This window comes from Pteropus alecto, unplaced genomic scaffold (assembly GCF_000325575.1).
Source record: "Pteropus alecto unplaced genomic scaffold, ASM32557v1 scaffold134, whole genome shotgun sequence".
Classification (NCBI taxonomy): Eukaryota; Metazoa; Chordata; class Mammalia; order Chiroptera; family Pteropodidae; genus Pteropus; species Pteropus alecto.
Genome location: NW_006436283.1, coordinates 10,810,271 through 10,826,109, shown reverse-complemented (window position 1 = coordinate 10,826,109; position 15,839 = coordinate 10,810,271). Strand labels below are relative to the sequence as shown.

The following is a 15,839-nucleotide window of genomic DNA, read 5'->3' as shown; positions in this document are numbered from 1 at the left end:
GAGACGAGACGTCAGTGTGGTTGAGGCCGCCTCTCCCCACCTCCCCCTGGTGCTCAGTGAAGCCGGCATGTCTCTGCCCCCCAGTGGGTCTGGGCTGGTGAAGTGACACTTCCCCGCGTGCAACTTTCCCCAGATTCGGCACCCCCACCCCGAAAACGTTTATAGGAAGCTCGCCTTGCATCTGTTCTTGCTTCAGTATTCCAGGGGGGAAAAAATGCCTGCCTTGGTTTTAAAAGGAACCCTGACTGTCTTTAACTGAACCACAAACCTTGCGTTAATTACCAAGGGAAATGGGTGGCAAAGTACAACTACTGTGCTGCTCAGAAAAGTGCCCGTGGAGGGGTGGGGTGCTCTGACACCCCAGCTTCCCCCAGGTAGCCACTCCGCAGGAAGTGGATATTATAGGACCACCCTAGGAGCTGGCTTATCTCAGATTGTCTCAGGCGATCTGCATTCTAAGTGGAACCGCCTGGGCGTTGAGACGAACAGTCTGAGGTCTCTGCACCAGGTTGATGCCAACGACCAGAGCATGTGCATGCGAGGTAACTGGAGGTTCCTTTGCAAAACATTTGAAAAACAAAGGCTTTGTGGGATGGGGGAGAAGCTTGGTGTTGGAGGGAACCAGAAGATGGTGCCTGCCTCCTCTAGCTTCTTGATGGGTCACTCTCACCCGCACTTGAAGTGAGGCGAGAGAGGAAACGTCTCTGCGTTTATTTGGGGACGCTCCCGAGGGTGAACAAAATGATTTGCGAACATTGAATGTCCAAGTTGTCCAGAGAGGCACCGACCTGCTCTGTGTTCTCCCTTCCACCCCGATCCCTTTTACATCTTCTCCCCCATCAAAGAGTTAAAAGACAGTTTCCATGAAAGTGACTTAAAAAACATCATTTGCAAGCTTCTAAGAGATTCCTCACTTGGCTAACGCATTTATTTTCTAGAGGAAGATCAAGTTCTTTGCAATAATTTCATGGCAATTAATCTTTTGCTTAAATGATAATCCTATAATTAGAAGCAATTAAAATCCGGCATGAGAATGACCTGCTCAGTCAATGTCCCTGTATGCTAATGGGCTAATCTCCAAAGAGGCCCCGGAAATAATTTGTTTCTCCTCTTCCCAAGGATGCGGGCCTTCAGAGTCCATCTTAAGAACGCTTCTTCGCGACAGGAGTCACTGCAATCAAAGATTCCAGGGGCCTGAGATCGTCTTAAGCAGCAGAAAGAGAAGCCATGTCACCTGGAGCTTGGATACCAAGGTATTTTACACAAAGGCAAACGGTGCCTTAAAGAAATGACACTGGTGCCTTTTTGCCCCTGCCCTAGTCCTGCTGCCTCCCACGGACCACCAGTGACTAAGCACCAGGGTGGAGAGCTACGCTGGAATCACCGCACAGAGAACCATGCAGGAATAACCATCCGTAGGAGGACACACGGCTGGTTGGTACGCATTTGACATTTAGCTCTGCCAAAGATAGGTCCCACAGTCAGGGGTACCACAGTCAGGATGTAAATAATGAAATGTCTCTCTGAGAAGATGCGACCTCTCTCCTGGCTGATGTGTGTTTCTCCGAAGGACCTCAGAAGTCATGTGGCTTCATGAATTAGACTAAAACAAGATCGTTTCCCCTTGATCCAGATATAGGGCTAAAATTGGAAGAGTTGCTTACATTTGGGATAGAGGAGCACGGTACAAAGCTGAGTAATATTTTTACGTCGGGCCTACGGGACACTTCCACCATCACCGCCACCATCATCATCTGCTCATCGAACATATATTAGGCACAAATTTGAGGCACGGGACCAGGCAGAGGAGACAAGACTCCACCTCTGACCTCAAAAGGCTAACGACGGTCTGTTAGAGGGAGATCAACATATAAAACAACACATAAGTAAAATCACATTATAAATGTTATAAAGGGCAGGGGGAGAAAGTGGCCAACTGTAGGCAGAAAATGCTAGGAGAGGCTTCATGAAGGAAACTGGAGCTGGGTGTTAAAAAGATGTGCCCAGGGGAGCAGTGGGGGACAGCAGAAGTGAAGGTGAGGTGTGGGAAGGAGCCTGCCCACGGGGAAGCAGCACTTAGCTTTTCTTTACAACTAGAATGGGGTTGAGGGGCGTTGGGGGCCTAAGGGATCAGACCGGAGAGGCAGGAAGGTGCTGGCTGCTGAAGGGGTCGCACAGACACGTGACACCTGAGACTCAGGAATGTCCAATCAAGGAAGAAGACACAGTGGATAAACCCGCTGAAAACACTCCAGTCATCACCTAGAGGCACGTGCATTTGAGCAGGTGTCCTAGAAGTCCTCTTCCGTACAAGCAAACCGCTGTTTGTTTTCGACTTAGCCGTCGTGCCTGTTTCTTTTGCAAAGGACGTGCTTGGGTGTTAAGCACGAGGAACTTAAGGCAGGCAACCGCTAGAGATGGGTTCTTCCAAGACCGTGAGAATGCGAGGAAGGAACCTGGGCCAGTAAGAAAAAGCCACTGAGGGCACGTGGAGAAAGGACAGAGTCAGGTCACCTGTCTGGCCAACTCCTGTGCAGTCAGCACACACCCTGAAGGGGTATTTGTTCCCGTCCCTGCCCGTTTTCATGCTTCATTTTAACGCAGGGAAGAGCTGGGCCAGATCCCTGCTGCCATTTTTATTTCCAGCCATTATCTAAGCCTCGGAAAGTGGAGGCTCAGGGAAATAATGACAGACCCTCACCCACGACGGTGCCTGCGGCACCGCAGTAATTACGGGTGCCACGGGGCCATCGCAGAGCAGCCTCAACCGTTAAATTACAGGATAGAAACGAGAAACTGCAGCGTGGCCACATCTGCCCTAGAGGGAAGGGCTTGTGGACTAGCACATGATCTTCCCCTGGCCAGAGCCTGGAGTCAGCCGTGTAAGTGTGGGAGGTCCACGCCCGGAGCCTGGGGGCCGGGTGTCCTCCACACAGCAGCCGTGTGACCTTGGGCAGGCCACGTGACCTGGCGCGAGACACGGGAGCTCTTCCGGCCTGTTTCCTCAGTTACAAAATGATGATGAGGATGACGATGATGGCGATGATGATGATGATGATGATGATGACGGCGATGACGATGACGATGACGGCGATGATGATGATGACGATGATGATGACGATTATGATGACGATGACGGCAATGATGATGATGACGATGATGATGATGACGATGACGATGACGATGATGACGGCGATGACGATGACGATGGCGGCATTTCTCTCCAAGGAGTGTCGTGACGACATAACACATAGGAAGGCATCCGGTCAGCGCCTGGTGCGTAGAAGGTGCTTCGTCAATGCTGGTTCCGCTCCCTGCAGGACCTAGGCGCTCAGATGCCAGCAGCTTTTTCTGGCTCTCATGTCTCCCTTTTCTGCATGTGCTACTTGTATTTTGACTGGCCGGCTGGCTGTTGGCATCGCCATCAAAAGCTCTGATGTGGGTTCAGGCCCGGGCTCCTTCCGGCTGACGGTGCTTCCTCCAGGGGGCGTTTCAGAGCTGCACTGGCCCCGACAAAAGGCTCCAAGTTCACACGGCCCAAGTTTTGGGAGGTTTGGTGGGTGTGAAAAATTTCAAGCCGACGGTGTTGAAGGAGCAGTACAACGAACCTCTATACACTCACTGTTAACATTTTGCCACACATACTTTGTGCATGTGAGGGGTGTGTGTGTGTGTGTGTGTGTGTGTGTGTGTGTGTGTGTTTACATGTATTTTCACTTTTTTCTTTTTTTTGCTGAACCATTTGGGAGTTTCAGACATGAGGAAAAAATCGCCCCTAAAATATTTCAGCATTCCCCTCCACCATCACCATCATCACCTAAAAATCTCCCGCGGACACAGAAACATTATCCAAAACACAGTCCAGATCTGGATTCCCTCTGCGTCCCCCACACGTCCTTAATAAGCGGTTTTTTTTTTTTTTTTTGGCTCCAGGATCCAATCGTGCATTTGGTTGTCATGTCACCTTAGCTTCCTTTAATCGAGAACATTCCCCCCCATTTTTTTCATGACACTGACGTTTTTGAAAAGTCCGAGCAGAACGTCCCAATATCTGGATTTGTCTGTTTCCCCCTCCCCCATGATTAGATTCGGGGTAGAAAATTTTGGCAAAAATACCAGACAGGTGACACTGAGTACTTCCTATTGTACCACATCAGGCTGTATACACCCTCTCTCTCTGTTTGTCACAGAGGCAGGGAGGCTGAGTTTGATCATTTGGTTAAGGCGTCATATATCTGACATAATTACACAGGAAAGTATCTAATCCAGGTAACAGTATTCTGACTATTTACCTTTAGTGGGATATCGTCTAAGGATTTAAAAAAATGGCAATAAGATCCTGAACTTTGTTTAGGAGGCTTGCTCTTGGCAGGGGTATCGGTACACTAATTCTGAAGTGTGGCTGCCTGTCACGTGGGGCAGAGCACATGAGTAAACATATAGGTGTATGTCATCGAGGGCCAGGGATCTCACTGAGGAGAAGGGAGGAGTTGGGACCGGAAAAGGAAGGGAAGAGCCCTGGGCGAGGATCAGAAGCGGAAGCATCAGATGAAGTCATTTAAAAAAATTCCCGCCTTCAAAATGGGAAGAAATTCCCCTGCGGCTCTTCCCACCTTACACTCAAAATTCTTGAAATCCTGGACCGTGGAGAGCTTCCTGAACACACTATGTCCTCCCCACCTGTCCTCCTGGTTCCACGGTCACTTCTCACGTGAAGCCATCTGCAGCTTCCTCGGGTGAGGCACTGTGCTCTCGCCTTCCGCCACCCCTAAAGGCACCTGGCGTAACGCCCTGTCATTCTTTTTAATGTCTCGACTCCCCCTAAAGACTGCACATTCCACGATGAGGGCCGCATCTGGAGAGAGCATGCTCAGTACGTGTATAAGGAATGAATGAATCGAAGAATGAATGGTTATGACATGACATGAAGCTGAGTCTTCCTGCTTCGACGCTAAGGGGGAAGGAGCACAGAGGGAATATTGTTGTCTTAATCACAGCGTCGTGGTAAGTCTGGATAGCTGGGGTGGTGAGACACGGGGCACGAAATTGCACATGGTCCTAGAAGGTAGACAGAGGACGTGACCCTTACGCTGTAAGAAGGCCCCACCCGCCCCCGCCCCCGCCCCGGAGCTCATCTTAGAACCTCAGTCTCCACGCCAAATGAACAACCCAAAGCACGAGAGAAAATAAGACTCTTCTGCAGAATAATCTAGGTACGGGAGAGATGAGTTTCTTAAACAGCTATAAAGCATACAATATTTTTTCCACTTATTTACAACATTAAATTGAAAATTTGTTCCCCTGGGGGAATTTTTTTTTTTTACCACTCCTCCAAACCAAATAAAATAGCACACGAGAATGTAGAAAACCTATTAAAATCTCATAGTGAAAGCAAAAAGAGAGGACGCTGTTCCGAGACCATCATCAGCACAACTGACCCAAGGCAAAAAATAAAAACACACCAGGAAAGCGAGGCCTTTCCCATAAATACTGCACCGACCTAGAAAGGAGACTCATCTCTGGTTTCCAAAGGGAGGCTTCTGCCCCAAGCCGGCGTCTGCTGGGAGTTTTATTTTACTCTGGGAATTATTTTCTGCGCAGGTAAAACGGAGAGGGAGCTGATCCGCAATTAACGGAGCTGGGCAGGGTTTAAGTGCATTTTCCGAGAAATCCTGGTATTTGGAGATGAGCTCCACTTCTTAGAGTTTCTTGTTCACGTCTGTGTCCTCGTGAGAGCCAAGCCAATTCCCACAAGCCAGGTAAGCCCTTCGCCGGTGCACCCCTCCCTCTGCCTCTCAAATGCCTGCGGTCCCCGTGTCTCTCCATGGCATCCTTCCCTCCCCGTCACCGCCCTGAGCATCTCCCAGGGGCGCATTATTTAGTGCCCGTGTAATTAAGCGCTTAATTACACGTGGACTTGGACTGTCCTTTCATGCCGTCACGTGTAACTTTTCCCCCTGGTTATCCCACATTTGGACCTTCTGGAACATCAAAGCACTTCCACCTCTGTGGAATGCTGAATATGGGTTCAGCAAATATTTATGGGTTTGCTATTTATTCAAAAACAAACAGCCTCTTTAATGAGTAAGAGACTTGCGAGGTTCCCCGCCTCTGGGGTGGGGGTCAGACCCAGGCTCCAGCCCCGGCTCCATCACTTCCCACCTTATAACGTGGAGCGAGGTCCTTCCCTCCTCCGAGCACGCTGGCTCATCTCAAAGATGAGGATAAGCATAGTCCTTTGTAGTATCGAGGGGTCAGTGAAATAATGAATGTAAAGTACTTGCTACAAATAAAGGTCCAGTCTTGTGAACAGTAAGTACATAGTAGGTACTCAAGAAATGGTAGCTACTGTTCTTGAAACTATTCGTCATGGCGAACTGGTGCCTGGACTGCTGGGCAGGGAGGGGGTCTTGCAGGTCCCGTAGGAGGGGTGTCGCCACCGGCGGGGACTGCTCTGACGGGCCTTTGTATTTCTTGCAGTCTTTTTATGCTGGAATAAGATGTCTGATGTCCTCTCTTTGGCTCCTTAACTCAATTTCTAGTGACTAACACAGGTACTTATGTCCCACAAGTTTATCGGGTATTCAAAAGAGGTGACCACTTTGATAGTCAAACCACAGTAACGTGAGGATGTCGGGATTGGGGGTGCTGGGTGGAGGGTGTGTAGGAAACTGTGTGACTCTAGCAACTTTTTTTTTTTTTTTTTTTGAGTTTGGCTCTGTGAATGGAAACAATAAGGCCACATACTAAACTTGACAAACTCCGGGGAGGCCAGCACGGCGGCTCCACAAACTCAGAGCCCAGAAGCAAACACACAGGATGGTCTGCACATCAAAAGTTCGAACTAAAAGCGGGTCATGGCGGGAGGTCACGTCCTTGGCCTGTAGCTTTCTGGACCTTAAGTGAGCCTGTTCATTGTCTTTTTGCACCTAAGGTAACATACGCCTGGAATAATCCCTTTTTTTCCAGATCCCTCTGGGTGCAATACACAGCACTAGAGCACGAGACCGCAGAACCCCTCGCTGTCATCTTGTGCCCTGCAGACCACGTCTGCGTGCTGCAAATACTGACCCCCCTGAATCCACCAATGTAAGAGGAGGATGTGTCTCTCCCTCCGTTTCACTTTGATCCCATCCCAGAGATTTCCCCGCTTTGCTTTCTCCCTCCCGCTTCATCCACCACCAGTGGGCGTCCTGGAACCCTCCTCACGTCTCCTCCTTTGATTCTAATGTATAAAATAAACTGCAAAACTGCCACTCTCTGCAGCATTTCCTAATCCACTGAGATTTTGCTTCCTGGCGATTGTCGTCAGTTTGGCTCAAAGAAACTCATTAAAGTTCTCTACAGGTTTGGACATTTCTTACGTGGATGGATCATAAGCGCTACTCGTTCTGGTTTACTGTTTATACTTATCTCCCATTGAAGCCAGGCTAATTCCGATTCACGACGATCTAAAAGTACTCCACAATAAAAGTTTTAGAGACATGATCACCTATTAGTTATTCCGCTGAGTTTGGTTTTCTACACTTAGGATTGGCTTCCCTTCACACAAATAGCAACAGTACTGTAAAAACAGAGTTGCTGTGCACAGGATATTTGTGTCTCCTTCCCCCCAGTTCCAATGTCGAAGCCCTAACTGCTAAGGCGGTGGCATTTGGAGATGGGGTCTCGGGGAGGGGTGATTAGGTGACAAGAGTGCAGGCTTCACGACAGGATGAGTGTCCTCACAGGAGGGGCACCCGAGAGCCGGCTTCCTCTCTCCCCCGACTCCCTCCCTGTTTCCCAACCTCTGCCCTGCGAGGACACAGCTAGACACCAGGAACAAAGTTCTCTCCAGAACCGAACCGGTGGCACCTTGATCTTGGACTTCTCAGCCTCTAGAACTGTGAGAAATAAAGGTTTGTTGCCGAAGTCGCCCAGTCTATGGGATTTGTTATCGCAGCCTGAACTAACGTAAGATTCCAATTCTTACTGATAGTATCATTAAAATATCTTATCTCTATGTCTATCAATGAAGTATCTAACCATTAAATTTGCCATCCGTGTGACTTTGGATAAGTTACTTGAATTCTTTGTGCCTCGGTTTCTTTATTTATAAGGTAAGGACAATAAAGTAAATTTCCACATAGGTTTAAATAAGTTGACTATGTAAAGTACTAACGAAGAGTCCCTTTTGTGGGAAGGGCTCGGAGTGTGAGCTGCTGTTGCTGCTATTATTATTAAACTATTGCTGAATTTATAGTCCTAGGGCAGCGCTATATCTATGCAAAAAATTTTACACTAATTCTCAAGAGACTTGACCTAGATCGTTGTCATAAGTTATAGTGAGTAGCTTTCACGTGTGAAAAATCTATCTATCTCAGTGAAGGTCCCTGTCTCCTAAGATGACCCTACAATTGTGAATCAAGTTTGACTCTTAGCAATGGTGCAGCCATTAGCATATAAGCCCTAGGAAAACACTCTTTGTCTTTGCACGATGGGACCTGACCTTTCTTTTCTATCTGTGTACTATGTGCCACCCTGACCAGAGCATCTGTGCCCGTCTGTGCAGTTTCACATCTGCAAGCCTCTTGAGGCCCATAGAAGAGACTGGTGAACTCAAGCAGCACCATATGGCGGCTGCTTTTATCCCGGGAGAAGGCATGGGCCAGGTCCAGCATGTGTTTTGCTGTGTTCAGAAGCAAAATGAATGAGAGCTGAGCGTTTAAAAACTGCCCCGCATTCTTGCCCGATGGGAGCTGGAAACCTCACAATTAAGCTTGGACTCTTCACCTGCGTGTCCCCAATACATGACGCTGACAAGGCAGAAGCCTCAGTGAAAGAGAGAGAGAGAAACAAGTGTGAGGTCGTGGCAGTGCAGACCCGCTCGTGACCGCCATACGTGTCCATGATGCGGATTTTATTTACAACTCGATCTGGACCGTTAGCTGTATCTGATTTCTTTCACAAGGTTGTTTCGTTTGGTTTGTTTCACATCCAGAGGCTCAGTGTTGGCTCTCGTAGCAACACCTCAAAAGCCTTTGATTTTCCCTGGTTTCTCACCCGAGAGGACAGCGCTGGATAGAAAATTTGCTTATTTTGCAAAGAAAAAAATACGAGGATATTTTCAAAAGCAAGCGTTCTCTGGAACTCCTCTCGTACCTCTACCCCCCCAGATAGACCCTTTCGATATATATTTTTTTATAATATCTTTTGTTATCTACAAATAAATGACATTAAAGTTAGTCTTTCCAGTTTTGTGACAGCTTAACATTCCTAAATACAAATGAAAACAATACCTTTGCGGTTCAAATGGAATGTGAACGCCCTTAGCAAAGGAAAGAGAAGGCCTGGTCGTACGGGAGGGAGCCCCAAGAGCCAGGACACCAGGCTGAAAACTGAGAGCCAAACCGTAAATCAGCACGGAGTGGGGTGTGGTGGAGACGCCAAGGATTTGCGGCTCCGGGATGGGTCCTGGGCCAGCAACGCTCCGTGATAACCGGATCGAGTGCGTCGATATACCTAAGGTGGATTCGGTGGGCAAACCAAAGGAAAAGCCATGCTATGGCAGGGCCCACCCAGACACAGTCCTAAGGAGGTGGTGTCTCGGCTCAGGGACAGGGAATTCTGGCTCATGGTCGGGCTGTTTGCAGGAGGTGTGATCATATGACAGCTCAGGGTTTGGAGTCAAAGGCCTTGGTTCCAATCCTGGCTCTTCACTTACTCTGTGACATTGCTGGTTTCTGATCTCTCTGTGCCTCGGCTTCCTGTCCTGGGAAATGAGGCTCATAATTGGATAGTCACGAAGACTAAATTAGTCTACATGGAGTTCTTTGCACCGGGCTAACATAGAAGGAGAATAAACACCCAATGGCGGTTTGCTGCTGCTGTTGTCATTATAGGGGACTTATCAGGTCATCACAGCCTGATGCCATCGAACACCTGGGTCATCCATCACCTCCCCTTGCCCTAGTTTCGCTCTCACCAGCAGCATCTTGCTTAATTAGCTTCTCCGTCCCTGTCACCAGGGGATAACACACTGGCCATGCTGTCAGCGTACCTTGGTCCACACGCAGCTATGACTTGGTGTGACACCGAGCATTTGCAAATTTGGTGGACAGAGTGGTCTCCTGGGAGATGTGCTAACGACAGTCAGTGGCTCTGAGTCTGACCAGCTCCGAGGCAATGACAGGCCCGGGTTTCTGCGCCCTATGACCTGACCTTCATCCGAATGCCCCCCGGGAAGCTGCGTGCCTCATACCTCCACAAGCCTGCCTTACCTGTGACATGGAGCTTTTCGTCGGTGACCTCAGCCTTCAGGTAGATCCGCCCCCTCTTCTCTGTGTGGTCCATCCCACAGAGGCTAGGGACGTTTATCACACACTGCTTGTGCACATTCATGTCGCAGGCTGCGAAATCGAGAGAGCAGAGTGAGGCTGGGCATATGGACTCAAACCATCACTTCCTCAGTGTTTTGGTCATAGGAGCACAAGTGAAAATGAGCTACCCTCTAACTTGATACTTTGCTGTAATGTTTTTGGTGACATAAAGAACTGTTAGCAGATGTCCCTTACAGCACAGGCTTCTCGTGAGTGACAGTATCCTTAAAATACCCGTGCCATATTTGTCCAGTCTTAACTGAAGCAGAATACCTGCCTGATCTGTGAGTACTTCGAGTATTTAACGATATACAAAATACACATAGGTAAATGTAGACAAAGCGCAGACAAATTAATATTTTATGTAGCAGAGACAGATAAGAGGCAAATTTTAAACAGAGGATACTTTCTGCCAAAGAATTCCTCATGCCTTCCTAGCTCACCACTCAGGAAGAGTGAGACTCTGTGGGTTGAGTATGGGAAATTCGTAAAGTTTTCCTTTCCTGAGCTAGCTCTGTATTTTCAAAAAGGCTTAAATACATTGGCTTTTTTTTTTTTTTTTTTAAGAACTTGTGTTTGATATTTTAAACCTGTCTTCAAATATTTAAATATTATTCCAAGTAAAACAAATACATGCCTGGCATGATAAGCCATTCCTTACCAGCTGACATTACGTGGGCGAGACAGGGAGAGGATAAGAAAAAAGAAGTCTTTGCAATGAACCAAAGGAACCCTGGAAAGAATCCTGTGTGCTGCACACAAACAGGAGACTCTGTGTAGCTGCTGCAGTTCTACGGTCCTGTGTCTTCAGGCTTCCAGAGGAGGTGGCCACGGGAAGCCTCGCAAATCCTCGATGGGATGCTACAGGGCTCCTCTGTAACCATCCAGGTGGAGCCTTCGTGCCATTTTGAGTGTTTAATTTTAACACAGTAAGATAGATTGCACAAGGCATCGTGAAGACTGCATATCTGCTATGATTCAACACATTGTGTCCACAGGACGATGGACACAATGAGGAAAAAGCAATCAGTTGATTCTGTTTAGGCTTTTATTTCCAAAGTGAACTGTTCGAAATCATGTATGTCGACTTAAGGAAGATGCAGACTCTTGAAATATCTTTAAGTGCCTGGGTGGAATCCGCAATTTCAAGGCAAGAAATGCCACGGCCTCTGGAGACGACCTGGACGACACGGGCATGGCCTAGCGAGTGGCTGGTAAGATTATTTTCCCACCAGGCATCATGACCCTCCGACCTGGAGGGGCACAGGCAGAGGTTTCTTCTCTGCAGAAGTTAAGGGAGGGGGCGGGGCCCAGGCGCCCACCTGCTTATCTTCCTCCTCCCTCCCAGAGGGGGCACAGGCAGCGGCCTCAGATGCCCTATGACTCCAAGGAAAGGAGTTTAACACTAAGAATACCGGTTTTTAAATTTCGTTGGCAATGGAACCGTTTTCAAACGGAATCTTAAGCAGAATCCTAATATATAAACCAGAGGAGGATTATTTTATTAGCATAAACTGAGTTAATAAACTCCAGTTTATACCATTTATTTATTAGAAAGACATTCATGGATAACCAATAAAGCCCTGTGGCCTGAATAAAAAATCGAAGCCAGGTGTTAGGGGTGCCAACTGCAGTCTCAGTTCAGCCTCAACGACTCATCTGTTTTGCCAAAGTTCTATGGTATCCCCCGAATCCAGTTTCACGTAGAAGAGGATGTCTGATGGCAACACCGTTCAGCCCCACGCTTTCCCATCCCCTCGACTCGTAGGTTCAGGGGAGAAACGTGACTGCGCGTTCTGCCCAGTGAGCGAAGGCGGCAACACCGCGCCTCGGGTGCCATCCTCGACTTGCCGCGGTCGAACGCGGAACACGTTCAAGTGCGCGTTTACGTTCCGAGTTTTAAAAGCAGTCACAAGCGTATTTACAAATGCACGTAGAACCTGCACGTGCAGAGCCCCCGACAGCCACGTCTTTGGAATCCGAGGGGTTCCTGAAACACGGATGGCCACTGGTCCGGGTCATCGCGGAGCTCTCGTTGACACTCCACGGCTCTGCGAGATGCGGGTCTCCGGCATTCTGGGAAACTACCCGCCCACTCTATAACGTTCGCGTATCTTGATTTTTATATACTGTGTTTGCTCCACAGAGGATAAACACATAAAGTGTTTGGTCATAAATGAATGACAATAGGCTGGTATTTCCCTCGTGCTGCCTTGTCTGTTGGAAAAACAGACTCAGTAATTACCTGCCATCTCCTAAAAAGATAAACTTTCATTGAAGTAAATAAATAGCCTGGGGAATCTCAAAATAGAACTATCAAAGCAAAGCGTTTCCGCGGTTGATTTTTCTTTCTTCCTGGGAGCTGATGGAGATGTATACGGGACAAAACAGGAGGCGGGAGGAGGCTGGATGCCTTCCTCATCGGTGTCTTCAGTGATTCCCCGCTAACCGCGCTGATAAAACTGGGTCTGTCCATGGACACGCAGGGCCAGTGAAGTTAAGACGCCACCTCGGTTTTTATTTTCGTTGTGGTCTCATTTTAAGGAGAGCCGCCTGGAGTGTTCCACAGTCCAACTGCCAATCAGAGACGCAGGAAGATAATGGCCGTTTAGCTTATTCTGAAGCCCAAGCAAATATGGAATGTGGGGGTGCGGCGTCTTCCTCCAACACACAGCACGTGCTCTGGGGGTGGGCCAGCCTGCATTTTACAGTGATTGATGATTTCTACCATGAAAAACTGTGATGGCCTCAACTCCATTTATAAAGCGGGTGCTTTATTTGGATTTGTAATTAGGCAATTAAATAGTTCGAAAACCCAGAACTCTGATGGTAGAGAAACCCTACACTTTATTGGTCTGGTATACATCTGAATGAATTCTCTTTATTGACGAGTTGGTGCTGAGAAGTTGCGGAACCTGGGTGTGTGCTTCTGAGCCTTGTCGTCTATTGGAAAAGAAAACTTACTTACTGTCACATTTCATCCCTTGATGGATAAGTCCGTACAGCAGTGACCCACAGTGATCACAGAAGGTGGGGCTTCCGTAAGTGTGGATTTTAAACTTGTGCTTGCTCCTGGGGTCCTAGGGGAGAAGAAGCACATTACTCATTCCACTCATAGAAAGGCCACATTCCTGAACCGAGTCAAGCTCAGGCCCCGCCACGCCCCACTCCCATGTCCAAGGTCAATGGACCCAGACTGTGCACCGTGCTCTGGGGTCATGCAATGGGTGGTGGCGACTTTGCCACATCACATTTTATCAGGCTGCCCTGATTACGGGCCACGTAACGCGTAACCACGTTTCTTCTTCTCACAGTGTGTCTTTTGCACAGAGCGGCATTTCCGCCAAAGCGATCACTTCTGAACCCAAAGTCACCAAAGAGCTCGGGGGGCAAGGACCGTGTTTTAGACACCGTGGCATCTCTGCATCCCCGTGCCCAGCACAGGCTGCAGTGTGGAGTAGGCACAAAATCAGAGTGTGTTTGTGAAGCTGAACCGAGTCTGGGCGGCCTCCTTCTGGGCAAGGTTTCCAGAAACACATTGTAAGACCAGGTATGCATCCAAGCTGATAGAGAATTCTGTACTGGTTCCAAAGTATTATATGCATTTACATGGGGAAACTCCAGCACAATCGGAGCAAAACTGGAAATGCACTAAAAGCATTCTTGCCATAGTCCCCCTGCTACAATTCCTTACCTTCTCTAGCATGTGACTGAAGGTACAACTAGGCAGCTTATTTTCAAGTTTTTGTTCCTCAATGCACAGATAGATTATAGATAAGGAAGTGAATACTAAATACAGCAAACCGCAGTAATTAAAAAGCATGGCCTCTGGAGTCAGACTGCCTGGGTTCAAAATTCAGTGCTGTTATTTCCCAGTAGCGTGACCTTGGACGAATGAACAAATAACTTAACCGCTGCCTCATCTGTACACTAGGAAATGAACAGCACCTACCTTATGTGGCTATTATGAGGGCAAAACAAGTCAATCTTAGTAAAATGCCGAGATGGGTAAATCCGTGGAAAGCAGTAAACACCTCTGCTTCCTGGGCCTCTGTTTATCAATATGTAAAAGTAGAGGGTTGAGCTAAAAGGTCTTTATGTTCTATTTGAACTAAAAATGATTTCATATGCCACCTGTCCATATCAAGATCCTCGCTCATTACATTCCTTCTCCTGAATCATTCTTTGTGGCCTGAACAGCTGTAAAGACAGAGCTGCCATTAACTGGATTCAGGAAGATGACAGACATTTGGGCTCGAGCTAATAACCTTTAGTCTCCGGTTCCTCAAATGCAAAGATACACAGAGAAAGATATTCTTGGCTTCTGACTTTCTAAGAGCCGAGGTGTTGGAGATTGGAGGATATTCCAAAGGTGATTTTGACTTTATAAGATAACTGACCTTTTAGGTGACCTTGGAACCTAAAATCTAAGCCACATACATGCCAATGAACTATTATGATTACCTTTCAAAGACATAAATTCTAAAATTCTGGAATATTTCAATCGTGCCGAATAACATAAAGAAGCGTAAATCAAACACTCATAGAAGCACCACCCAGACTTGACAAATGTTAGCAATTCTCTCGCTTTTTCACTGTACAGTTATTATCCTCATTCTACAAAGATGTGAATGACCTTCTGAGTCACGTGGCCATTGAATATCAGAGATGGAATCTGACCAACATCTGTGTCTTATATACCGATTCCCATTCAAGAGCTTTCAGAAACCCACTTAGAATGAGGCTCTGGTCTTAACATCTTTTCAAAAACTGTTTTATATTTGCAACACAATCTCTCTCTCTCTCTCTCTCTCTCTCTCTCTCTCTAAATGAGAAGACCCGATTTGTAAATAAAGTTTTATTGGAACACAGCCTTGCTTATTCATTTCCATATTTTCTGCGGCTCCAATGGCAGAGTTGAGTAGTTGTGACAGAGCCCACAAAGCCTAAACTATTTACTCTCTAGTCCTTTCAGAACAAGTTTGCCAATCTCTGCTTTATGGCCATAGTTTTCAAAGTATGGTCCCTATCACCTGAAACTTACTGGAAATGAATTTTTTTTTACCCCCGCCCAGACCAACTGAATCAAGAACTCAAGGTGTTTCGACGCGTCCTGCAGGTGATCCTAGAGTGGGCGAGCACACTGAAGAACGAGATCCACAGCTTTAGAAGGTTACTCAACAAATATTTAGTAAGTGCCCGATAGGTGCTAGGTGCATATGTGTGTGGATGCCTAACATGGTTCGTGAGGCAGTCTCTAGTTTAGTAAGTGTCTCCCGGGGTGTGAAACATTAACACCTTTCTTGGGAGACTACTTTCCTTAGTCAGGTGTAGCTGTGACTATGGTCTGAAGCCTGGGCTGAGCCGTCCACCATGAAAGCAGCCCACCACGCGGACAGCAGAGGCGGTGTCCTACCACGTGGAGGGCAAAGAGGATGCTGGGAGAAAGGGCACAGACAGTTGTCCCTACAGAAGCAAGGA

At 47.7% G+C, this 15,839-nt stretch overlaps 1 protein-coding gene across 1 annotated transcript in view; it reads right to left on the bottom strand.

The window, feature by feature from the left end:
• Positions 1-15,839, bottom strand: part of PRKCA (protein kinase C alpha) — a 378,887-nt gene that overhangs the window by 102,823 nt on the left and 260,225 nt on the right. The window contains exons 4-5 of the mRNA XM_015589706.2: positions 13,327-13,438; positions 10,260-10,388 (exon numbers count right to left, since the gene is read on the bottom strand). Of these exons, the coding sequence (XP_015445192.1) occupies positions 10,260-10,388; positions 13,327-13,438 (241 nt within the window). The remainder of the gene's footprint in view (positions 1-10,259; positions 10,389-13,326; positions 13,439-15,839) is intronic.